Here is a 25,832-nt window from a genome sequence, read left to right on the forward strand (position 1 = left end):
ACTTTTTTTCCCCTTAGGAATTTAGTGAATAAAAGCATATAAAAATGGTTTAGTGTTATTTATTTAAAGCTTAAAAACATTAGTATCTAATTTGACTGTTTTAAGCTTTTGTACTCAAGTAAAGGCTTCCTCCAGAAGCATGGACTTCTTGTGTATTATTATCTATCCCCTTTATCTGTCATTGTTAGCATTAACAAAGCACAAAGCCTCTCAAACAAAAGGGCAGTGAGTGGCCTTTAAATTTTTTTTCTGAGAACTGATGTGCTGGTTTCACCAATTATAATTCTAGATATTGCAAATCATGTACCCTGTAATTGAAAAGTGATTGTTCATGTAAAAATTCTCTACTGTAGGAAAAATGTCTCTATTGACCTGAATTTATTAAGTGTGAGTTAAGGTTGGGTCAAGTTCTGGTCCCAGTGGCTGATCATGACCTTTGGTGGGTCACTTAACATCTGGACTGTCAGGGAAATGGGGACAGGTAAGATGCTAGGGTAGAACTCAGTGTTTCTTAACTAGGGGTATACATCAGAGAGGCCAACCTTTTATTCCAGACTACTGAATCAGGAGCCTAGGCATTCATTTCAGCATTGTTAAACTTGCTGGGTAAAACTGTTGGTAAGCGTTTCTTAGTCCCCCAAAACACGGAGGACTAAAGACTTTTATTCTTGTTGCTAAAAATATTCAGCAAAATATTTTCAGTTCCATTCATGTATGAACAGAAATCTTACTTTGATTTTGGTCTTTTAGAACATAACTCAAAACTGAAATTGTGATTGGCCTGCTTTTATTTCAGGTTTTGTAGAATTCATGAGGGTGGTTGAGTTTAGAGCTGGGGATTGAGTAGCCACTAGGGGGCCCCCTCCGGTGAGTTATAAAGTTTTCATTGACTTGCTGATGAATCTTCCAAATACCATGTAAAGGCTTTCACTTATCTACTGAGCTTTATTTTACCAGTTAGTTTTCTGGAAAGCTAGTTTCTTTTTATCTTATGCTCTGATTGTGAATCTTAATATAAACTTGCAGTAACAGAAGTGATAGATGATCTGCAGCACTTAATACGTACTTGTCAGAACTCCTGTGGCAAGGATACCTGATGGCATGTAGACCACCTGGCCTAGAACACTTAAGATAGTTACTTTGCATGGGACATTACTGCTTGGGTAGCAGGTAGAACTGGGAGTTCAGAGTTCTTTTATAGAAAGTTTAAAAAGCCCCTTTAAGTGTTAGGCTAATTTTAATTTCTTTTTACTCACTTTCATACAAGCTAAGTTTGCTGTACTGTGATGAGAATTGTTACTTGCGCTTTGTAAACTCTGGAAGGGAAGAGTCAGCTGGGCCTTTTGAATCTTAAAAGCAACCGTTGGAAGAGTAAGACACTTGTGCCTAGACTGAGAATTTCTCCCCTTTATGACTGATATAGTCATATGAACACATTATTGTTACTATTCAGGGAAAAATTTCTGCTTTAAAAATGTCTCAGCCATTATAGAACTAACTCTACATTCCAGGACTGCATATGTAGTCTGGGTCCCTCCTGAGAAGGTAGATGAGGAATCTTGAAGACAAAGCTCTTTTCCAAAGGAACAGTCTAAGCACAAATATACTCTGTGTGTAAAAAGCCAAGTTGATTTTCCAGTATGCTATACATATTGAGCGGAGAAGGCAATGGCACCCCACTCCAGTACTCTTGCCTGGAAAATCCCATGGGCGGAGGAGCCTGGTAGGCTGCAGTCCATGGGGTTGCAAAGAGTCAGACACGACTGAGCGACTTCACTTTCACTTTTCACTTTCATGCATTGGGGAAGGAAATGGCAACCCACTCCAGTATTCTTGCCTGGAGAATCCCAGGGATGGGGGAACCTGGTGGGCTGCTGTCTATGGGGTCGCACAGAGTCGGACATGACTGAAGCAGCTTAGCAGCAGCAGCAGCATACATCTTGAGATACTATGATCAAGGCATGCTCCTGAGACAGTAAACATGGATAGTAATGCATAAGGAGGAAATGACAGCTGTTCTCCCGAGCAAGGCTTGTGGGAAGAATGTGAGGACATAATGTTGCATATACTGTCTCTCCCTGTTGCAGGTCGAGTTGTGTTTAGAGTGCATCGAATGGGCCAAATCAGAGAAGAGAACTTTCTTACGCCAAGCTTTGGAGGTATGTGCCTGTGTTGGTGTTGATCTCAGGTCTCTAGACGTTTGACAGACTGTGATTATAAATAACACCATCCTGATCAAAAGTATTTTCAGCAGCTTTGTATTCTGTGCACCCAAAATGATGGGTAGTAGACCTGCTCATGAGAATTGCTCTGGTTGAAGCTTTGATACAGACCTGCTGCTTGGCTCAGAAAAGTAAGCAGCAGCATGGTTTAGTCATTGGCTATAATAGGAGATAATATCATGGGCTAGATGATTTTTTTAGGCTGAATTTGATGCTATCATCAGGACTTGAATATTCAGCAGTAACAGTTCTGTGACTGTCAATCTTTGATTTCTTTCTTTGGCTTTTTTTCTCCCCTTTCCATCAGTCAATGCCTTTTCTCTTTCCTAGGCAAGACTGGTGTCTTTGTACTTTGATACCAAGAGGTACCAGGAAGCATTGCATTTGGGTAAGTAAGCTGGTGGAAGCTAGTGAAGTGTCTTAGCTGGCTCTGTGTATGTGTGTGTGCGTGCGTGCTCAGTCATATCCGATTCTTTGCGACCCCATGGACTGTAGCCCACCAGGCTCGTCTGTCCATGGAATTTTCCAGGCAAGAATACTGGAGCAGGTTGCCATTTCCTTCTCCATCTTAGCTGGCTAAATGAATGTATTCTGAACCTGGGTACTCTTATTAGTTATGTATTAATAATTTATATTCTGCCTATATCTTAGAAGATTTAAAGTGGCTTATAATTACTGAATCTGTCATGGGAAAATGGCATTTAGAAGTTCTAAGAAACTATCAACATTAGAAAACAAAAGGGTGAAACTGCAAGTATTTATTGACCGTTACATTTACTATATCTGTTTATAATTATCATTAAAATCAGTTTTAAAGATCAAAAAGTTAACTGGATGTAAATACATACAGGAAACCTAAAGTGGGCCAGCTAAAGGCTTCTTTTGGCCTTTGCTGCTGCTGCTGCTAAGCACCCTAAAATCTTTGCCTGCTGCTTTTTAAAAAATTAATGGATATAGCTGGACTATTTTCTCCAGGTGGAAGGACATGACTTTCATGATCTATTAAGTTGAAAAATTGCCAGTATGTAATTCTTATCCTGCAGAAGTGCTATTTTCATATGGTTCTAACAAGTAGCATTAAAAAAAACAAAACTGCTTTAATAGAGATATAATTCACAGACCATAAAATGCACCCTTTAAAAGTGTACAGCCAGTGATTTTTAGTCTGTTCACAAAGTACAATTGTCACCACTGTCTGATTTCAGAACATTTTCATCACTCTAGAAAGTAATCTTGTATCCATCAGCTGTCACTTCCTGTTAACCCCCAATTCATCCTCTGTGTGCCCATCATCCCAAGGCAATCACTAACTAGTTTTGCCTCTGTAGACTTGCCTGTTCTGGACACTGCACATAATGGAGCCACACAGTGTGTGGCCTTTGTGAGTGGCTTCTTTCTCCAGCATGTTCTCAGTGTTCATCCATGTTGTAGCATATGGCAATGCTTCATTCCTTTTTATTGCTAAGTAATACTCCATTGTATCATATTATCCCTTCATCAGGTTGATGGACACTGAGATTGTTTCCACTTTTTGGCTATTATGAATGCTGCTATAAATAGGTTTTATGTGGACATGGTTTTCTTTCGGGTATATACCCAGGAGTAGAATTCCTGGCATATAGTGACTCTCTTTAGCTTTTGAGGAACAGCCAAACTGCTTTTTAAAGTGGCCACACCATTGTACATTCTCACCAGCAGTGTATGAGGAGAGTTCCAGTTTCTCCACATCCTCACCAACACTTGTTGATATTGTCTGTGTTTTTAACTTTAGCCATCTTAGTGCGTGTGGAGTAGTATCTCATATTGGTTTTGATTTATATTTCCTTAATGACTAAATTAATGATGTTGAGCCTGGGGAAGAAGGGGTGTTTGCAGAACGTTAGTATATCCTAATCTCTTTGCTTTCCCCACCAACCCTAGTGCCTCATATTTCTTATGCAGTTTCAGGATTATTGGATAGGAATAGAGTGCGATCAAGTGCCTGTCTGAACTGGATAAGTAATTTCAGCGTTTTCTGGGTGGGGATTCCCACTTTATTTGAATCTTAGGAGTAAGCTCATCACATTGTTGGCTGTAATGTCTTTTGTATGCAGAAAGCTTTCAAAGAGATCTGTGTTTCTCTTTTGGAAGACAACACCTTAGCAGAAAATGTAAATCTTGTGAATAGATAACCTCGTTTTGAGTTCAGGCAGGTTTCTTTATCCTGAGTGTTCTTATAAGGGTGAGAGAGGGAAATAGTCCGGTATTAAAGTATTAAGATTATAGCTAACAAGAGGTATCTGTATTTTCTTTCTCTAGGTTCTCAGTTGCTTCGGGAGTTGAAAAAGATGGATGACAAAGCCCTTTTGGTGGAAGTACAGCTTTTAGAAAGCAAAACCTACCATGCCCTGAGCAACCTGCCAAAAGCCCGAGCTGCCTTAACCTCTGCTCGAACCACAGCAAATGCCATTTACTGCCCCCCTAAATTGCAGGCCACCTTGGATATGCAGTCAGGTAACACCCTTAGAAACTCATGTGATGTTTTCTTAAAGCTCATCTTACCTCACAGGTGGAAGGAATGGGGAGTTGGGGCTGAAGAATAAAATTGGCTGTTTTGGCTCAGGCTTCCTCAGGGAAACCAGTTGGAAGGTTACCCCTCTAACTAGCTGCCCGCCTCCTCTTCACTTGCTATGAACTGCCTAAATAATACTAAGAACCTGCTTATCTGTGGTTGAACAGGCAACCTGATTGTTGGCACCAGCATCCTAGAGAGGTCTCACTTAGGTTTTAAAAAGCTCTTCCTTCTCTTCCATCTTTGTCAGTTACTCAGGATGGTAGCACTCCTTTCCAGGACTGGACTAACCCAAGTCTTTTGACAGTTGGAGACCTTTGTAGAGCATGCTAGGCTTTTCTAAAGGACCTCATATCAAGGCTGAGGAAAGGACCCCACCCCCAACCCCCACCCCTACAGGAGAGTGTAGTGAATTGCCTTCTTAAGTGTGGGAACTGGGCTGGGAGGCCATGGAGTGGCAGGAGGATACTTGCAGTCAGCAGCTTTTATTAGTTATGATTTATTACCATTGTTGGAGGGTGTTGGGATTGGAGGCAGAGGACTAGTTTAAGCCCTGATGTTACCTCTTTGCAATCTTTGTTTCCATATAAAACTGTAAGAGGGAGATAACAGCTGCCATGCTTGCCTCTCAGGTATTATAAATGTCATTTGGCATGTTTTGTCATTCAGGTGACCAGCAGAAGCTCTAGAAAATGGCTTTTCTAGGTTGAAATTTTAGTTTTGCGAATTTCTAGCTGTGTGATTGGGCAAGTTACTTAATTTATCTTTAGTTCATCTGAAAAATGGTGATGATAATTGTACCTCCTTACAGGATGGTGGTGAGGAGTAAATGAGCTGATGAATGTAAGCTCTTCTCACAGGACCTTGTTTTGACCAAAATTGGCACTTTCTTTAAGCCACTGCTCTTCATCATGTTCTTTTTTCATGGTCAGGAGATGACCTTGCATCATATTTCTCAGAGCAGATGAGGCCATTTTTATGTGTGCTTCCTTTATTTCTCTTTCCTCCCTAGAATTTGTATCACTGTTTTTACCTGTTATCAAGTGTGATCCTTCTACCTGCCTTTATAAAAGTTTTCAGTTTTCCAAGTCCAGTTTTTTGTCTCCACTTGGATCTTCCTCTCAGTCTTTGAACTACCCCAGCTGAAAAATCACAGTCCTCTGTCCTTTTAAAATTGCTGTGTTCTCCTTTTCTGTCAAGCTTATTGGAAAAGCTGGAAGAGTATCGTTACTTTGGTGTCTTTTGATTCGTTTCAAGACAGTTACTCCCCTGTAATCTCTGACTTTCTTGGAGGTTGGACACTGTTGAGCAGTCCAGCCTTCTTTGACAGCAGTGTCTTCTCGGGTCTCCTCCTTGAGTCATTGTCCTCAGGCACTCTTCCCCCTGTTGTCTCTCAAGTGTGGGTGTGTTCCTCAGTGTTGTTTTCTTAGTTCTTTTCTCTTCCTGGTCTCCCTTTTTCCTGTCTCATCTCATACTCTCCCGTGGCTTTAGTTACTACGTAACACACAGATGGTCTCCTCATCTAGATTTCTGGTAGCTTCTCTGTCCTGAATTCCATACCTAAATGTTCTGTAGATCTGAATCTCAGCACATCAAAAACCAAAATTATTATTTAACTCTTCCCCTCAAACTATTCTATTCTACATTTCCTATTTTCATTAGTGGTATAATTACTGACTCAGGTGTTCAGGCTGTTCTCTTTGGAGTGATTTGGATTCCCTTCCTCTTCTTCACCCTTCATATGCAGTCAGTCACCAGATGAGGTTGAGTCTCTCTCCACACCTGCCTGTTCTTTTCCGTCTCTGCAGTCACTGCTCTCATGAATGCCAATGGACCACTGGCATGGTCTTTTCACTGCCCTAAACGTCCCTGTCACTTCCCAATCCGTCTTGCTTACTGGTCTCATTTTTTTGGAAACACAAATCTGATCGTGTAAATCCAGTGACTCTGCATTATGCTCTTTAACTGTGCATTCTAAAGGAAGGCACTCTTTTCACGCTTATCTATGGTTTCAGTCCTAGTCACCAAATGACTTCCTGTGTTCCTGCTCTTGTATATTCTCTGCTTGGAATTCCCCTTTCCGTCTTGTCCCCTTGACAAAGTCCTGTGCATCCTTCTAGATCCAGCTTGCATGTTTCCTTTATAAACCCTCATGAGTGCCTTCTTCACTTTGGACTTCCTTGTGAATTGTATATTCTTTGGTGTGTATTACGATACTAATCTCCTTCTGTCTGTTTTGATGACTGCTGTGAGACTGTGAGCTGCTTCAGCACCTTATTCATATTTTTATTTCCTTTATAATAGCTATATCAGTGCTTGGCATATGGTGGGCCCTTGTTAATATTGGTGTTGAATGAGTAACAGGCTAGTGTTTTTTTGTTTTTGTTTTTTTTTTAATGTCCTACGCCAGTTGCGATGGTTATAGTCCTCATGTGGTCTACGTTTGCTAATGTGTTTGAGAATGCAGTATACCAGTTCTTGGGCCTTATTTTACTTTTTTTTTTTTAATACCAGTCTTATTTTTCGTCTGGTCTATTCTAGCTTTAGACGGGGAGGAAAGGAAAAATGGGCATTTGTCTCATTGAATTTGGCAGTGTTAATAATAGTTTGTTGGATATTTTTGAGGAAGTCTCCTTGGCTACAGAGGAGGGTGGGTTTTCTTCAGGCCTCTGTGTGCTTAGTTGCTCAGTCGTATCTGTTTGCAACCCCATGGACTGTTTCTAGCCAGGCTCCTCTGTCCATGGGGATTCTCCAGGCAAGAATACTGGAGAGGGTTGCCATGCCCTCCTCCACGGGATCTTCCCAATCAAGGGATCGAACCTTGGTCTCCCTCATTGCAAGCAGATTCTTTACTGTCTGAGCCACCAGGGAAGTCCCCAGGCCTCTGTAGTTAAGTATAAGGGTCTGATTCCTGTGGCTGCTGAACGGGAGGCTTTCTGGGTAAAGTAAAAGCCCTGGGTATGGCACATACCACTCAGTAGTGGTTATCAAGTAGAAGTTCCCAACTGGTGTGCCAGGCACACAGGCATATGACAGGTAGGTCTGAAACATGGATCCCCTGGGGTCATGTATGAGCATTTTCATCCTTTTACTCCAGAATACTGAGTACTTTCTTCTGTACCTTGCTGTGAAAAAATTGGGAAGTCCTGAGGTGGACACATGGATGGGGCTGAGGCAGGGTTAGAACTGATATAGAGAATCTTAGGCTTAGATGCCTTTCAAGCTAGAAAGTACTATTTTTCATGTCATCCCAAGTGATAGCATAGGTTGGTAATAATTGCAGATTCAATCAAAGTTAGGCTTATTGGGAGCAACTCGGCTTCTAAACAGCAGAGAATTGGTTAGATAAAGTATGTAGGATATTACCCTAAAGAAATACTGCTTAAGTGTGTACAGTTAAGTTCATGAATTTGGCATTATGTGAAATTCATGTATTGACTGCATCACAGCAAAAGTATATCTATAAAATTGTAAATGACCAGTATCTGGAATGAGACTATATAAGAGGTTGGGTTTTTTTTTTTCCCATCTCATGAAAGCTGCTTAAAAATGTCAAGCTTAGAAAAGTTATCAGAAAGAAATGGTTGATGTTATTAAAGCCAGTAATTTGGGCAGAGCAGGGAGAGATGTTTGGGTCGCCTTTCTGACTTGTGAAGATAGTGTCATGGAGAGTGAGCACGGCCTTGTCTAGTGGTTCCAAATGATAGTGGGACTGCTGTGGTGACGAGACGCATGAGGACCATATGTGGCTTTTAGGATCCCCTTTAGTTGGGTCTCTAACTCGTTTGGGATTAATATTGGTAGATGATTGAATTGGGAGTTCAAAGACCTGGGCTCTAATCTCAGCTTTGCCACTAGATGGCAGTGACTTTGGGCAGGTCTTTTATTCTTCCCTGACCACATCAATAAGTAGATGAGGTTGGGATAGATTTTTGAGGCCCTTCCCAGCTGTGATATTTTATGGTTTTGTTACTTCATATGGTTCTTACCCTTTTCTTTTCAATGTCCAGGTATCATCCATGCAGCAGAGGAGAAGGATTGGAAAACTGCATACTCATATTTCTATGAGGCTTTTGAGGGTTACGATTCCATCGATAGCCCCAAGGCCATCACATCTCTGAAGTACATGTTGCTGTGCAAAATCATGCTCAACACGTAGGTGCACGTTAACTTGGGGGTATGAGCTCTCAGGTCCTTGGTCTAAGATTTTCTGCCATGTCAGGATAGCTTGGGCAGGGAGATTGGCCAGTTACAGAAGCAGTGGCTGCCACCTTGTGGGGTGCCTAAGGTGGAGTGGGAGGATCAAAGCTAATCTAGAGCACTCTTCCTTCCTAGTCTTTTAGAACTGAGGAGACAGATTTGAGAAATATCCTTCCCAGCCCCTCGGAATGTTCTCCTCAGCGTGCAGTTCTGTCCAGAGAGTTGCTGAGCACTGGGCAGAGGGCCAGGAAATGGCGTATAGACCAGCACCAGCCACTAGGCCTCCCGGAATGGGGGTTAGAGGAGAGGTTAGGGAAAGGCTTGAAAAAGGGTGACAGCGGCAAGTGTGGGGCTCGATGTCTCCATGTTTTATAAAGAATTCCACAGAATTTTTCCATGTTTCTTTTTTGGGAATACATGAGGTACTGACTGGGATTCTTTTTTGGATCTTGGGATTAAACAGAGCTTGTGTTTTTATAAGATCTGTTATACTGGGATTTGATCTATAAAGTCATTTTGCATAGCCTTTTTTTTTTTTTTTTGGCCACGCTGTACAGCTTGTGGGATATTTCCCCAACCAGGGGTTGAACCTGGGGCCACAGCAATGAAATTAGGACTCCAAGTCCTAATTATTGGACTGCCAGAGAAGTCCCACTGTGGCTTTCTTCTTTAAGTTCAGTTTTTCTGCTTTTCAGCAGTGAGCCCAGAGTGGAGAAAGCCTGGCTCCTGTGGTGTGAGGAGCATATGGATTTACGGGTGGGGGCTGATTACTTCTGTGGGTGGAGTCTTTTCACAGAAGAAGAAATTTGCCTAAACATAGAAACATAGCATCCTAGAGCAGTTGACCAAGTCTGTCTTTTTTTTCTAGCCCAGAAGATGTCCAGGCTTTGGTGAGCGGGAAGCTTGCACTTCGGTATGCAGGGAGGCAGGTAGGGGATGCCTTGACTGCAATTTTGATCTCTGCTCACTCTGAGGCAGTGTGTGGTCAGTCACGGTGTTCACTGATATCGTGCTCTTCAGGTCGCCATTCTGCTTTTCGTTCTGCCCTCCCTCGCTTATGTTTATCAAGCTCCTTTAGTGTAATTCCTGTACTGTTAGTTCTGGGCCCGAAAAGTCAGTGTTTGGTGCTCTTGTGGGTATCAGGTGGTTTGAGGAACTTAACTCAGAATTGAACTGTAGCATTTATAGTGGGTTAGGTTGCATTTGGCTTCAACCAGAAAGTATATCTCCTATGAGCTTGGCTTGAAAATTTAATGTATGGAATAATATTCTTTAAGACAGTGGAGCCGGGTAAGGTCTGGTGCACATGTCCTTCAGAGAGGTTGGATTACCTGGTGCAGAAACTAGGATTGATGGCTCACTTGAGGGCTTCTCAAGTCCATACCTTCCCACTCATTTCCTGAGTTTGGGTGTGGTCACGAAGAGACCTTCGGTGGTTGGTAGCCCTGTGTGAGATGCCTTTTATGCCTGAGCAGGTAAGAGTGCTCTGTGTAAAGGTGATGTCTCAGATGTGTGCATCATCACTTCTTTGTATTTTGCTTGATTATCACTAGGAAGTAGGAGTAATCTTTCTAGGTTTTGAGTGCAGTTGTGTCTACAGAAACATTGGCCATCTCACTGTATCTTTGACGGAATGTCCACTGCAGACGATAGCTTCCATCTATACAAATGGCCCTAATTGACTTTTCATCAGAAGAAGTTTCATATCAGCCCCTCGTTTGGACCAAAAGGATATTGGTTATTACTGTAATGAAAGACTCACTGTCATATCTAGAATTAGAGTTAATGAGGTGGGCCAAGAGAGGTGAAGTGTCCAGAGCACAAGGGCAAGTAGCTAGTACTGGTGAAGTCAGACTTTGAGCTTGGGTTATCTAGCTCTGAGTTTCAGGCTGTTCGCATCGTTTTTCAGTCTGTAGGACAGATGCTGGAACAGACTCTACTAGTGACGAGTTTTGCATCATTTTTAAAGTCTGCTGTAGAAGACACTACCATCCTTGTTTAAGTACAGAGGCTGGTACCAGAGGAGCTCCTTCTTGTTCTTTGTACCTTGATGACAGCTTTCAAGCAGGAGTCAGGCCCACCTCTCAGATGATGAATGTTGCAGATTTCTTGCTGAGTACAGACTTACTAGCTTGGTCAGGTGTCTTGTATAACCAGATTAGAGGTTGCCCCTCAACCGTTAATTATACCTTCATCACTCTGGGGTTTTAACATTCAGTGTAATATGTAGAGTTTTGATGCCTCAATTCCAATGCAAGTAAATCTTGGCTTATGTCCTGCACCAAACCCAGCAGAGTGAGTTTTGATAAAGCACGAGGTGTGATCAAGTCTCAGGGCAGGAAGGCATCCGGGGGTGTAGGTAAGGGTAGGGAGTCTTGGAGGAGGGGAAAGAATTCACACCTCTCTGGCCATTTTCCCTTTTAGCTTCTCATCTTTGGAGAATGCTTTATCAAAGCCTTTCTTTGGGAAACCTTTGTACTCCTAGTATCTTCACATCACTTCTGCTTTTGGAGGGAAACTGGCACACAGTGGTACTCCATTCCTCTGGCTTTTCTTCCCAGGCCTCTGAAGAAGAAGAGTCATGGGGCAGGTTCTTCCTGATAGCCAGGAGTTGTGCGGATGAATCACGTTTCTTATGACTTGTGGAGATGTGAGTGTGCGGAATAGATCACTGTCACTCTTCTTCTCTTTATTCTTAGACAGAAGCATTAAAATGTGTGGCTCAGGCGAGCAAGAACAGATCACTGGCAGATTTTGAAAAGGTAAGCATGGTATTGGGTTGCTAGGGAACCAGGTGGAGGGGAGGGCCATTTAAGTACTTAAAATGTTTTTTCATCTTTAAATGCTTACAGTTTCACAAGAAGTTGTAAAGATAGTACAGGGTGACCCCATGTCCCATTCACCCAGTTTTCCCCCATGGTTACATCGTAAGTATAGTACAGGGTCAAAACCAAGAAGTAGAGACTTCCTTGGTGGTCCAGTGGCCAAGACTCCCAACGCAGGGGTCCAGGGGCCCGGGCTCCATCCCTGGTCAGGGGACTAGATCTGTGCCATTACAAAGACCCAGTGCAGCTAAAATAAACAAGTAAACATTAAGGAACCCAAAATTAAGAACTCTTTTCCCCACCCCCAAGAAGTAGTTAAGCTTTTGTACAGTGAAACTTGAGTTGTGAAATCTCATTTATATACAGTACATTTCAGTTTCATAAAGTTTTGTCATCTGTCTTGCACTTCATTTTTCACAACAAACCTATTACCTACATTTTATGCTTGGGGAAGCTGGGATTTAAAGAGAATGCCTGAGTCGCACAGCTAACTTGCATCAGGGTCTGACACAGGCACCATATGACATGGTCTTAGATGTTCCTTCAGCTCCAGAAATGCCAGGTTTGCGTCTCCTCTGTGGACATCAGTGGTGATGTGTGCATCTGGGCTGAAAGACTCTTCCTTAGGATGAAATTCTAGGCTTACTTAGCCTCCTGTGCCTTTCACTCAATGTTTGCGAAGGTTTAGAAAGGGAGAAAAACCTGTCTAAGCAGCAGGGTGAGACTTATACTTTTCTGAGTCTGCTTCCTGTTAATCTGAGTATAAACACCAACTTAATAAAAACAAACCTAGATCCAGGAAGAAAAATAGAAACTAGACATTGTGGCTCTCTGACTGTCCCCAAGGTTCATCATCTTCCTTGAGATTTCTTGTCAGTTTCATTTCCTTACTTGGCTTGATTTGCTTGCTTCCCTTAACACGTTAAAGCACAGCTAAAATGAGGCGGGATACTGAAGAATATTATTAAAGATAAATAGATCACATACATGAATAAAGAGTTTAGATTATTTTATCCCCAAATTTGGATGGAACATTTCTAGCAGGGGGGATTAAAAAAAAAGACCATGATCAGATATTTGGGAAACACTAGGGCTAACAAAATTAAAAAGGGACTTTGCTTTCTGGTACCTGCAGCTATGTTGTGCTGATATTCCTTATAAAACCCTAAGAGCTAGCTGTGGAATTCAGCATTTCCCATTATTTAGCATCAGAATTGCCCTGCTCCCACTGCCTTGGAGGCTGTGCTTGTTCTGTGAAACACACATTGAGAACTGCTTGTGCAGTGAATTCAGCTTGTAAGCTGAACTGCTCGTGGGGCTTGCATGGTTTGAGTGGTCAGTGTGAGGCTTTCAGACAGAAGCAAGGTGCCTAGGGTAGGCTTCATCTTTCATTTCTTTGTGTTCCTTGTCTTCTGCCTTCATGGCAGCTCCTTCATTTCTGCAAACCCTCCAGGCCTCTTGGGTCGAGCGTGTAATTACGGGGCCAGCACACTCTGTAGGGAGCTGCAAGTAGCCCGTGGCTTTCAGCTCTCCTCTGTGCCCTTCTCTGCTCTCTTGGCAGGCCCTGACAGACTACCGGGCGGAGCTCCGGGACGACCCCATCATCAGCACACACTTGGCCAAGCTGTATGATAACTTACTGGAACAGAACCTGATCCGAGTCATCGAGCCCTTTTCCCGAGTACAGGTAAGAACCTCCTGGGGACTCCAGCTCTTCTCTGGTGGGAGGGGGTTTCTGGCTCGGCTTCCTCACTGTCTCCCCCTCCCTTCCCACACCCATCCAGATGGGAACTCGCTACCAAGGGTGTGCCTGGGATTAGGCAGGAGACCCCCTAAGAGCTTGGGATTTTTATGACAGGGAACAAGAGTTGAGGAGAGGGGGGTGTCAGGTGGAGGCTGGTGAGGTCGCCCCTGCCTGTTTTCGGTGCAGCCTCCTCTCCGCTTTTGCAGTCACCGTGCGTGTGGTAAATGCTGTCTCCTCTGGGCATGTGGGACAGGAGTGTGGTCATTGTAATGATGCAGGGAAGGCAGATGGACCAGGCATGGCTAAAGAGGATCTGGCCATGACATGCAGCCGGGATCCAAGATACGGCACTACCCTCATCCCAGTATTAGAGGCGAAAGTAAAACTTTCTGTGTTGGTGTCTTTTTACCTTTCCTTTTAGATCGAACACATATCTAGCCTCATCAAACTCTCCAAGGTAAGGAGTCCTGAGCTTGTCTGGAGGGTGGGGATGGGGAAGGGCGCAGGTGGAGGGGCTGCTGTTGACACCTACCAGGCCTTATTGCAAAGCTCCCCAACCTACTGCTCAGTGGGGACTGGGGGCCGTGGGCTCAGAGTGGAGCCACAGTGTTGCTGTTTCAAGCCATTTGCCCTGGGACCCTTTTATACAAGACTTTTGTGTCACTTAGCTGTCAGTAGATAGCTGATCCCCTTAATCATGTGCTTTGATTTTAGGCCGACGTGGAAAGGAAATTATCACAGATGATTCTTGACAAGAAATTTCATGGTGAGTAGCAGCCATACAGGCGAGGGTGCTGGTGGAGGTGATGAAGTGGTGAGGAGGCATCATGCTCTTGTTGATGTTGGATGACGACGCTCTGTTGTTCCCCTTGGTGACGCCCTGGGATCCTTGCCCACCTCATCCCTGTGATGAGAGCGTATAATAAACACGCACAAAGGGAACAGGAAGGTGACTATTGCCCCTCCTTTCTGGAGAAAGTGAGGCAGCTAGGGAGCGGGCTGCATCTTCAGTGCTTATGTGTCTAATCCTTGCTTTTACCTGGGTTCGCTTGTGTTTCCTGCAGGGATCTTGGACCAGGGGGAGGGTGTCTTGATTATTTTCGATGAACCCCCAGTAGATAAAACGTATGAAGCTGCTCTGGAAACAATTCAGAACATGAGTAAAGTAGTGGATTCCCTCTACAACAAAGCCAAGAAGCTGACATAGGTGAGTGCTGGCGCCGGGCCGGCCCGGGCAGCTCTTGTCTTCTGCCTGCTGAGACTGAACGCCTCCCGGTGGCCTCGCGGGCGGCTTCCCCGATTGACACTGCTCTGTCTTCTCTTGCAGAGTTGGATCTGTAGCGGTCCTTTGGAGAGTGTGTGTGGCGGGAGAGTGAAACCTTTGGGGAAAATGCTAGGAGATTCTTTTTTCTTTCTGTTCTACTTTTCGCTCGGAAAGTTTTTAAATCCTCATTTGGTGCATCTGTATTCCAGCCGATAGGTGTGCCAGTTTTCATGTAATCTTTACTGGCCCGACTTGGGAGTGGGGAAATTGCTTAAAAAAAAAGAAAAAGAAAAAAAAAAAGTTATTCTAAATAAAAGGAAAAAGGCTTACACTACCTAAAGCTGTGCTCTCTGCCTCCCGGGAGAGGGCCGCCAAGCCAGGCGCTCCACCAGCCACCGGGGCTCCTAACCCACCCGCTGGGCGTCACCTTGCCTCCTCTTCCGAATTGGGTGTTTGCCTGACCATCAAAGCAACGACTTTTTATTCTGTTTGTACCGAACCAAAACAAACAACTGTGTATAGACTGCTCTTTTCTTTTTTATTTGAAAATGAGGCGTTTCGGTGTTCTGTCCCCTGCCATACGGCCTGTCCGCCTGCCCTTCCCCAACAGTGGCCCCAGCAGACTGGCCGAAGGTCCCGCCGCCGCCACTGCAGCAGCAGCAGCAGCAGCGCCTGCACAGCTCCGCTCAACCCTGGAAGGAATGGGACGTGGCCGGGAGCTCGTGCCCACCGTGGCCACACGGGGAGCAGTGTGGGCCCTCAGGGGCCTGCTGTGCATGTGGCTCTTTTTAACACAGTAAACTAGATTAGACGTCAGTGTTTTAATTGCCCCCCTTCTCTGCTCTTTTCTGTCTCTCCCTCCTTCCCGCCCCCACCCTCCCCAGCCAGACGACCACCCCATGTCTCCCTCCCTTCCTCCTCTGCCCCCAGGGGAGTCCGGCTGTCTGAAACCCTTCAGCTTCTCTCCCTGTCCCACCGCTCCTCTCCTGCTGTCAGATGGATTTATTCCTTTTTTAAACAGTGAACGTTGGAAATGAGACTGTGGGGTGTGGGTTTTTTTTTTCCTCCTCTTAATTTTCGTTGTTGGGTTTTTGAGCAACCTCATGTCCCCCTCCCAGGGAGCGTCTTTATTTACCTCTTAGAAATGGGACGGATGGGAGGTAGAGCACTGTTTTCCGCATGCTTTGTCTTACGATGAGATTATATAGCAAGGCTTTAATGCCATTTGGGCAGGTAAGCTTCTGCGCCTCTGTTGTGCTCAGCTGTATTCTCTTCTTCCTCTCATTTCCTCTCTCCCCTCTTTTTTCCTCTCCCCTTCCTGCCTCCTTCCTTCTTGCTGCCTTCCTTTTATCTTTCTTTCCCTTTCTCAGATTATCCTTCCAGGTTTTCGTAATAAATTTATATTTTGTAAAAGGATTTTGTTGTACCAGGTTTTGCATCCTCACTGAATCTGACTGGCTTTTATTTTCCTCTCCAGAATCAGGTTTTTGTTCTCACCATCTTTCCCCATCATGTCCAGTCACTGTTTTGGTTTTGGCACCATCAATATCAAATGTACAAACGGTTCTTGCTAACCAACACCAGGTATATCTGATGTTCAGATGAGTTCCAATAAAAACAATTTTTTTTTTTCAAAAAGTGTCCTTTCTTGAGTGCTGGAGGGCTTCTGATCAAGTCCAGACAGGTCAGTGTAGCCCTCGAGACTGGACAGAGCTCTGCTGTCTCAAATTCGCTCCATGGGAGACCTTTAGAGCCAGGGTCATGTGGAGGCCTTTGGGTGAGAAGGTTGGTCTGTGAGGTCTGAAATGGGCACAAGGGCTCAGTTATCTTTGTTTTTCCAAGGTCTCGTGGTCCAGTGAGGACATGGGGTTTGGGTTGTAATATCCTCTGAACCTGTTTCCTCACCTGCACAGCAAGGATGGTGCTTCCTCTGTGGGTAATTGCGGTGGGAGGGTTACATGCAGTTAGCAGAAGGGCAGATGCCTGGAGAATCCTGGCATTCAGTTGTGGTTTAGTTTTAGTTTTTTTGGATCTTGTTCAAAAGCATTGGTTTTCATCCTGCTCCTCAGACTCCTGTGGGACTCTGGGGCCACGGGGAGGAAGGGGTGAGCTCTAGCTGCCAACTCCAGTCCGAGCCACTCTCTGTCATGTTTCAACGTGGTGTCTCTGTGTATAGTTCTACTTGAGGAGGAGTTGTGCTTCAATAAAGGGCTTTAAAAATATCCCAAAGGATCCAGGACCAGAGCAGGCTTGGCAGTCCCAGGAGCTCAGAGCCTGCCCTCCCCTCCCTCAGCGTGTCTGCTGACTCCTCTAGACCTGTGCTGCCCAGTGTGTGGCTGCAGGCCCCGTGCGGCCTTTCAGCCCTTGAAGTGTGGCTTGTTCAAACTGGGGTGTCTTGCAAAAGTAAACAAACCAGAATACTTTGAAGAAGGTGAAAAAAGAATGAAAAACTCATTGCTCAACTTCCTTTTTACATATGTTGAAATATTTTGTGCACTTACTAGGTTACATAAAATATACTATTAAAATTCACCTGTTTCTTTCACTTTTTAAGTGTGGCCGCTAGAAAATACTGAGTTAACTCTGTGGCTTGTGTTTGTGGCTCACATTACTATTACTGTTTTTCAGACAGCGCTGCTCTAGACTTCGCAGGACTGCTTCCTTTCCCAGACCTCGATAAGCTGCATCCAGCTGCAGCTGAGAGGGTGGGGTGGCCCATGGGCTAGCCTGGGCCTGGCTCCCTCACTTAGAGGCCCTCCCTGGCACTAGGCTTCGCGGTGCCAGGGCTTCCTTGTGTGTTCATGAGATACTGATGGCGTTGGGAGCGGCGGCTGAGGCCCTTGGCTCTGAAACCCTGCTGCAGGCTAGAGTTATGTAATCTGTGCTGCCCAGAAGGGCCACTAGATGCTGCTCTGTGATGCCTGAGAGAACAAAGCATACTTCCTTAGGAGCCAGGGCTCAGCCTGGCTTTACTGGAACCCTTTCGGGGGCTGGCTGACTGGGGCACTGACCTCCCTTCCTTGGGAAGGGGGCATGCAGAGCATGGGAACGCTCCAGGAAGTCCTAGCTCAGCAGCGCATGTCCCAAGCGGGCTGGCCCTTCCAGCAGCTAGAGACAGACTATAGGATAAAGAGGCTGATGGATGGGGGTGGGATCTGGAGCGCTTCCCTGCAGTTCTCTGGTGAAGAGCGGGAAGAAAACAGCTGTGCATCATTCATCTGGGTCTGCCTCCTGGGTCCTTGATTCTGCCGTTTCGGGCAGATGGTTGCTCTTCCTTGCTTCGCATTTGGAGCAGTGATGGGAGCTTGAGGAGGGTGGTGGTGGGCTGGGTGAGCAGAGTGGTATGGCTCCTCAAAACAGAGCGGGCATGACACGCGTGGACAGCGTCTAGGGTTCCTCGGTCACAACAGCCAGTATGCTGGCAGCACCATCCCATTCATGCCCTGCTGCACACGTGACTTCACCTCTGACAAGTGTGAGGAGGTTGGGATAGTTCTGCCAAGAGCTCTTTTTGAAGGTAGTAGGTGAGGGCTGACTGGACAAAGGCAAGAGAGGACATGAGAGTGGCCAGGCTGGAAAAGGCCCAGGCCAACGCGAGCTTCCATCATGGTTTGGGAAGTAGGATGGAGTCAAGTGGAACTGCCCACCATGAGCTGAGAATAGTTAGAATTGAAATCTGCAGGTACCGGTAGCAGGGTGGGTCCAGATAGTTATAAGGGGTAGATTATAGGCTTAGAAATCTAAGCATATTTGGGAAAGTGGAAAGCATTTATTCCCTGCTTAACCTTCCATAATCTGAAGGGGACACAGGAAAAGCAATGTGGTCACAGGCCAAGTCAGGAGCGGGGCCTCCACTAGGGGCAAAATGAAAAAAGGCTGGGGTCCAGCTTTGCCTTACGAAGAGTCACTGGGCCAGGGACCCGGAGGAGACTGATGCTCAGCTCCTTCTACAGAGCACAGCTCCATTAGAAAAGCAGGTAGGGGCTGTTCCTTGAGCATTCAGAGGGAGGGGCACACCAAGCTAAGGGCCAGCCTTTACCTTCTAAGTTAAAATGACAGCTGCTGTGGATGTTTCTAAAGAGCGCCACAAGAAGTAGCCTCAGTACCGAGCACTGCATTTCCACTATATGGCCACCCAGGCCATTACTGACAGAGAAACCTCTGGGTAGTACTTTAGCAAATTCTAGTACTTTCCGATGATGTAGCATTGTTGTGACACCAGATTTTAATACTGCTCAGGGCAGTAGGCAGAGCTGACGCAGGTTGCTGGAGTGGTCTGGGCATCAGGGGACTGGGTATTCTCTGGACTGCCACTTCCTCCTTACCAAGTCCAGAGTGGTAATTGGAAACAGGACATGGTTTAAGTCTCTCTCTCCTCTTTCCCAGGTTAGTGGTCAAATCTGAGTCACCCATCTCTAGAACCAAACTAAAAGAATAACAAGAAGAGCCGTTGTGAAGGATTCTTGTTCTTTGTGAAAAGTTCTTAACAGAACCAGAATTTGACTCAGAATTTAATAATTTTAGGAGCACCGAGTCTTCAAATTATACCCGCTTAGCATGAAAAATAAAGTCGGCAGATCAGAGGCTGGTTGAAGCAAGTGCTTCAGTTGTACTATAACAGATAAAGAGGGCCTGTGGAAATTCTGAGGTCACATTAAGGATGGGCTCAGTATTCATCCGTCTCGGGGGCAGTGACCGAGCCAGGAGCCTCAGGGCCCTGTCCAGGTGTAGTGTGGGAAGGCGAGTAGCTCCGTGGAACGGCCCAGAGCAGCCTACGCCTCTGGCCTGTATTTCTGAGACTTACCTGGTTGGTGGGCATTGACCCGGATGGGACAACAGAGGTCTCGGAGGGAAAAGCACTCTGAATTCATGGGACAGTCCCCTCCGGATGCGCGTGGCACTGAGGCCTCCCCCCTCTCCGCCCTTGCTCCCTGAGCGCCCTAGCTTCTGTCCCCGGGATCTCGGGCATTAAATGGAAGGAGGCTACTCGGGTCCCAGCCTCCGTGGACTGCTTCTCGGGCGGCCGGGGCGCGGACGCGGCCGAGGGTGCCCCCGCCGCCGGCAGCTGCGGACGCCGCGGCGGGAACAAAGGCAGCACGTGTCTGGGCGGGGCGGCGGGCGGGGTCGCTCCCCGGCCCCGCCCCAGCCCTCCCCGTCCGGAGCTCCCCACCCGCCCAAGCTCAGCTGCGCGGTGCGTTCGCGAGTCTCACGCGGCCGGGCTGCTGCTGGCGCGGCAGCGCCGAGCGGGCGGTGAGCAGTGCGGGGAGGGGGCGGCTCCGCGGGGCGGGACGGGGAGGTGCCGCGAGTCCCCGCCGCCGGAGTCTGGGTCCTGGATGGGGCGCGGCGAGTAGAGAGGAGCCCGGAGCTCGCGGCCGCGTCGCTGCCCGCACCGCGCGCCGCTCGTGCTGAGCACGGCGGCGGCCCCAGCTCCCGGGTGAGACCAGGCCCGGCCGGCGCGTGGGCCGCGCGCGCGCGCGCCCGAGAGGGAGGCCGCTGAGGTGCGCGCCGGGGCGGGCGCGGGCGCGGCGGCGGCGGCGGCGGCGAAGGCGGCCGAGCGGGGGGCGGGGCCGCGGCGCCTGCAGAACCTTGGACAGAAGCTCCCGAGCCGCCGCCGCCGCGCGCGAGCCCCGCCGAGCCCCGGGACCGCGGCGCTGAGCCGCGGCGCGCATTGCGGAAGGTGCGGAGCGCCGGAGCCACCTGCTCGGTAAGCCTGCCCCTCGGGCAGCCCGCTGTCCCCGGGGGACCGGGGCCGCGGCCGCGCGCAGTGTCGAGGCGGGGTCCCCGGCCGCCTCCGCCGGCTCCCGCGCCCCCGCGCTGCCATCCGGACCGCGGCGGGAGCGGGTCTCGGTGCCGCAGTGGAGAGGCCGGGGTTGCGGCGCGGGGACGCGGGCGGGGCCGTGTCAACCAGGGAAGGCCCCGGGCGCGGGGCCGGGGCCGGGGCCGCCAAGGCCGGGGCGGAGGAGCGCGGCGCGAGCCCCGCCTGATGCTGAGAACCATCTTGTTTTGCCCCACAGATCCGGAGGGGCGGCACGCGACCTCGGGAGCGCCCCCGCCTCCCCCTGGCCGCCGCGGCTCGGTGAGCTTCTTTCCTCCAGCCGGCAGGCTGGGCGCGCAGGGGCGCGGGTCCCCGCCCGGCGCGCAGCGGCACCATGGGCACGGTGCTGTCCCTGTCCCCCAGCTACCGGAAGGCCACGCTGTTTGAGGATGGCGCGGCCACGGTGGGCCACTACACGGCCGTGCAGAACAGCAAGAACGCCAAGGACAAGAACCTGAAGCGGCACTCCATCATCTCCGTGCTGCCGTGGAAGAGGATCGTGGCCGTGTCGGCCAAGAAGAAGAACTCCAAGAAGGTGCAGCCCAACAGCAGCTATCAGAACAACATCACGCACCTCAACAATGAGAACCTGAAGAAGTCGCTGTCGTGCGCCAACCTGTCCACGTTCGCCCAGCCCCCGCCGGCCCAGCCGCCCGCCCCCCCTGCCAGCCAGCTCTCGGGTTCGCAGACCGGGGTCTCCTCGTCCGTCAAGAAGGCCCCGCACCCTGCCGTCAGCTCCGCAGGGACGCCCAAACGGGTCATCGTCCAGGCGTCCACCAGCGAGCTGCTGCGCTGCCTGGGCGAGTTCCTCTGTCGCCGGTGCTACCGCCTGAAGCACCTGTCCCCCACGGACCCTGTGCTCTGGCTGCGCAGCGTGGACCGCTCGCTGCTGCTGCAGGGCTGGCAGGACCAGGGCTTCATCACGCCGGCCAACGTGGTCTTCCTCTACATGCTCTGCCGGGATGTCATCTCCTCCGAGGTGGGTTCCGACCACGAGCTCCAGGCGGTCCTGCTGACCTGCCTGTACCTCTCCTACTCCTACATGGGCAACGAGATCTCCTACCCGCTCAAGCCCTTCCTGGTGGAGAGCTGCAAGGAGGCCTTTTGGGACCGCTGTCTCTCCGTCATCAACCTCATGAGCTCCAAGATGCTGCAGATCAACGCCGACCCCCACTACTTCACGCAGGTGTTCTCCGACCTGAAGAACGAGAGCGGCCAGGAGGACAAGAAGCGGCTCCTCCTCGGGCTGGACCGGTGAGCCCGCCAGCCTGCATCATGGCTCAAGGATTCAATTCATTTTTAAAAATTTATTCTTAAATCAGATTTTGTGTACAGTATGTGTTTAGCAAAGCCACCAAGGGCCTCTCCCTTCCCACCTCCCCTCCTTGGGGTTTTCCTCCACCCTGCCAAGAACTCTGGGCGCTTCTGAACTCCTGAACCTTGTGCAACATTCAGAAGATGTATTCAGAGCCACCGTGGCCCCCAACATCTCACTCTGGGGAATTGAAAGGACTGACTGGCCTCTGCCGCCTGCGCCCTTGCTGGACCAAGGCAGGGAAGGCGGCCCACAGCCAGGCAGCCCAGGGAGGAACTGGAGTTTCTGGTTGGAGGCCCTTTGCTGGCTCCTGTTCTGGGTCGTCTGTTCTCCCAGAGGCTCCTGAAGCCGGCCACCTGGACTGCGCCGCACGTGGGCTTAGGAGGCCAAACGCCCGTGGCCCTGGGACAGCCTCTTCAATCGAGGGGAAGCCGGCCTGGTGCGAAGATCATGTCCTCTAATTTGGCCATGCACGACCCTGGTTTGCTCTTTTTTCTTTTTTAGGGAGAAGGGCTTTCCTTTCATGGAGACATGGAACCGCCCCCACCCCCCAACAACCCCCCCTCCTTCGTCCCCCACCCCCAGCCGTGTTGGTTAATGAGCTGGTTTGACTCACTAAGTTCTTTCATTTTGGGTCCCGGCTCCCAAGGGGTGGGGTGACGCCAGGGACAACTCCTTTCTTGGGTGAATTTTTCATTTGAATCATGCAGCTTAGTCACCCCATGGCGAAGGCCAGGGCAGCTGCAGGTGCCCATTGTCAACAGCCTGCCTCCCGGGCAGGTGGGGCTGCCATGCCTGGTTCTGAGCCAGTGCCCATGACATTTGCCCTGCGGAGCTGCAGGGATTGGGGCGGGGGTGATATCAGGGACCAGGGTGATGTGGTAATGATGCGCCCCTCCCCTCACCCCCTGTTGATGTAAAGCTGTTTCCAAACAGTTGAGTCTCTTCTGAAGACGAAGCCTTGTCCCGAAAGGCCCAGGGAGACGGCTGGATCTTGGAGACAATTATGAGCCGGGAGCCGAACTCCTGACTGCCTGCTGATTCTCCCGCTGATCATTTGCAGCTGCTGGTTTGGGTCTCCACCTTCAACCTTAGTGGCTGAAAAAAAAAAACAAAAACCCATGATGTGTCACTTAATTTTCTTTCTGATTCTCCCAGATTGGTGGCTGGGGGCTTGGGAGAGGACCCAGAGAAGGGAGCCAGCCTTCCGTGATCCCTCTGGCTTTGGGGAACAAAGACTGATGTGAAGGCCCACAGAGAATTCTCTCTTCCAGTCTCAAACCCCAAGGGGAGCTGGAAGGGGAGGCTGGGGGTGAGGGAGGCAGGGGGCCGTTTTACATAGGATTAGCTTCCAGGTGGCTGCCATTTCAGCACAAGCACTACTGAAATTCACATAAAAAAGAGAAAGCTGTGAAACTGAGCTCCCGATTTAACAGGCCCGGCGTCGAGCCTGCGGCCCCGTGGTGCTCGCGAGAACGAGGGCCTGCCCCAAGCTGGGAGCACGGGCCTCAGCTGCGCCCTGAGGCCCACGCCCAGCCGCTCCCAGGACCGCCGGCCAGATTTACCTGCCGCGGGGCTGGAAGGAACCCGCGGCTGCCGGCGGGGACCTCGCGTGCAGAGCCTCTCCTCCGCGGGAGTTGTCACACAGCCTGTCTGTGCAGATTCTGCTGCCGTGTGTGACCCGAGGTAGGCGGCCGGCGGGGGCGGCGGGGGTCCCGGCAGCACACGAGGGTGGGGGAGGGGTGGCGTCCCGGGGCCAAGTGTCAGCAGCCGGGACCGGGGTCTGGAGTCGCTCCTTCGTGGGCCTTGCTGGGCCTGAAACGGCGAGAACGCGCACCCGCGAGATTCCAGTCGTGTGTGTTTCCTTCTCTCTCTCCATATTTATTTTTTTAATTTATGGAGGCGGTGCAAATTTCAGGAATGGTTGGGGACTAAAGAAAGAAGTCTCTAGTTCCATCCATATGAAGCCTGGCAAGGTCTCCTCCTCTTGCACTGGTCATCAGTATTGTGTAAAGAAACCGATATACTTGAGTGTGCAAGCAATGAACCCATTTGACATGCTGCTATGAAGACTACTTTTAGAACAATTAAAAAAAAAAAGAAAAACTAATCTACAAAAAAAACCCCACCCTTTATTCTTTAATTGTTGCTTTTACAGTGATATTGTGCATGCAAACCAGGAGCATTTTGTGTCTTAAGAAAAATAATCTTAGAACAGATGGCTGTGAAAATTACACCCGTGCACAGAACAAGTCACAGGAATAATAGTTCAGGATTTGGTTTTCCTCTTTTTTCTTGTAAAACCTGAAGGGTTGATATATTCTTTCCATGCAGTTATTAGAACTTAGTTTTGTTCTAGCAGTTGTTAAACTTGCAATGAAAAGGAAATGTGCCATTTTTTTTTTCCACTTGGAACTATTCTTAGCTGTATATTTGAAACTGCTAATTACACATGTGTGATGTATGTTGGTTTTTTAGTGCAATTTCTTCTGTAGCTATTCTTTGACCAAACTGTGGGTATTGTTAATATTAATTTATATTTGTCTCATTTTTGTATGTATGCGTAGCGTGTTTGTAAGTATGTGTGGTTTATAATCTGACAAGGTCATGAAGCTCAGTTTGGCTGTAATTTAATTCCCCTCCCCTTATTTTTATTTATTTTTGTACTGTGCTGATTAAATAAAATGCACTGACCATCCATTACACAGACTGTTTTTTGTGGGCACATCCTTCAAGAGCAGTCTGGGGGCTCATTTTTATAAAGGATTCTTGTGCTCAGAACATAATTGGATTGTGGTGTGGGGGAGGGGAGGAGGGCAGGGTTAGGGGAGAAGGCTTAACAATTGTGTTCACTGTTAAGGTGATTAAGAAAGAAGCCCAGGTGAAGTCAACTTGGGTTTCTTGGTGTGGCCAGGGCAGGAGTTGGTCTCTCAAGGCCCAGGACCTCCGACCAGGGAGGGTCAGGCCCAGGTATGGCCTGGCGAGGGCTGGGCCCCCAAGTGTGCTGGCCCAGGCTCTGCTTGTAGCGCACTGCCCCAAGGTCCCCCGGGCAGCAGGAGCCGGCTGGGTCCGTGTGGTTCAGCCCCGCCAGCCTAGCTCTGTGCAGGTTTCAAGAGGAAACTCCAGCTCCCAGATAAGCAGCCTCCCCAGCCCCTAATTGTGGCAAGGCTGGGGCCCCCTACCGGTTGTATTGCCATCGGTCTGTGCTCACTCTTGCCACCAGCCTGGGCCTTGGAGACCTGGTGTTTTGGCCTCAGTCCTCCCCGGGCTCTGCGCCTGGTGGGCTGGAGCTGCCCTGGGCTTTGGGGGCACTTGTTCAGGTTGTGCCTTTGAAGCTGGCAGCCTTTCGATCGGGGCGTCTTCTTTGTCTTCTGAGTCAGAAGCCGTCGTTGCGTGCTCCGGCCAGTGACTGGGGGTTGGGAGCATCCTCTGGCTGCAGCACCCTTGGGTGCTGGGGTTGCCCCATCTCCCTGCAGGGCCTTGCTTGCCGGCAGCTCACCCACCCCAACCAGAGGGCTCAGGGAGGGGCTGACCAGCCAGCCAGGGTGCACTCAGGCCTCTACCTGAGCTGCAGCCCTGGGCATCCGGGCCTTGCGTTTATTCTTTGCGCATTTGCATGCTTCGATTTCAGTAAAGGTGAAAGCAAAGCGCTTTCAGTGTGCAGGCCTCAAAATAGTGGTTACCACCACCACCTGGCCCCCTCCTGACTCCTCCTCCCCACAGCTGTTTTCTATTTAATATTTTTCATCAGAAGCCTCAGGCCAACTATTCTCCATTTTTACCTTACTTGTGCTTAATGCTCCTTTCAGCCTCCAGGATAACAACTGACTTTCTACATGCCCAAATTTCACCATTTTAGATAGTTTTCAACTCAATAAGCAGAATACCTTTAAGAG

The 25,832-nt window shown here is 48.7% G+C and overlaps 2 protein-coding genes across 4 annotated transcripts in view; both read left to right on the forward strand.

Moving 5' to 3' along the window:
* Window positions 1-16,286, forward strand: part of PSMD11 (proteasome 26S subunit, non-ATPase 11) — a 28,819-nt gene extending 12,533 nt beyond the window's left edge. The window contains exons 4-14 of one of the 2 annotated variants that reach the window (XM_070390440.1): window positions 2,088-2,159; window positions 2,553-2,610; window positions 4,521-4,715; window positions 8,784-8,928; window positions 9,842-9,902; window positions 11,673-11,735; window positions 13,360-13,485; window positions 13,964-13,999; window positions 14,257-14,308; window positions 14,607-14,749; window positions 15,417-16,286. In XM_070390440.1, coding sequence (XP_070246541.1) covers window positions 2,088-2,159; window positions 2,553-2,610; window positions 4,521-4,715; window positions 8,784-8,928; window positions 9,842-9,902; window positions 11,673-11,735; window positions 13,360-13,485; window positions 13,964-13,999; window positions 14,257-14,308; window positions 14,607-14,749 — 951 coding nt within the window. In that variant the 3' untranslated portion in view covers window positions 15,417-16,286. Of the gene's footprint in view, window positions 1-2,087; window positions 2,160-2,552; window positions 2,611-4,520; window positions 4,716-8,783; window positions 8,929-9,841; window positions 9,903-11,672; window positions 11,736-13,359; window positions 13,486-13,963; window positions 14,000-14,256; window positions 14,309-14,606; window positions 14,750-14,869; window positions 15,141-15,416 lie in introns of those variants that run through there. The other variant, XM_070390439.1, reaches the window with a different exon arrangement.
* Window positions 16,287-16,587: 301 nt separating this feature from the next.
* Window positions 16,588-24,636, forward strand: CDK5R1 (cyclin dependent kinase 5 regulatory subunit 1). Of its 2 annotated transcripts, none has more exons than XM_070390441.1 (2): window positions 16,588-20,056; window positions 20,821-24,636. In XM_070390441.1, the coding sequence occupies exon 2, from the start codon at window positions 20,956-20,958 to the stop codon at window positions 21,877-21,879; it is 924 nt and encodes a 307-aa protein (XP_070246542.1). In that variant the 5' UTR covers window positions 16,588-20,056; window positions 20,821-20,955; the 3' UTR covers window positions 21,880-24,636. The 2 variants fall into 2 exon arrangements, with proteins under 2 accessions (XP_070246542.1, XP_070246543.1); XM_070390442.1 differs by lacking the exon at window positions 16,588-20,056 and adding an exon at window positions 20,371-20,510.
* Window positions 24,637-25,832: the final 1,196 nt, after the last annotated feature.

This window comes from Bos mutus, chromosome 19 (genome assembly GCF_027580195.1).
Source record: "Bos mutus isolate GX-2022 chromosome 19, NWIPB_WYAK_1.1, whole genome shotgun sequence".
Taxonomy (NCBI): domain Eukaryota; kingdom Metazoa; phylum Chordata; class Mammalia; order Artiodactyla; family Bovidae; genus Bos; species Bos mutus.

Bases quoted from the DNA above. Each gene is read 5' to 3' on its own strand.
- CDK5R1 (XM_070390441.1), top strand. From the start codon at position 20,956: ATGGGCACGGTGCTGTCCCTGTCCCCCAGCTACCGGAAGGCCACGCTG.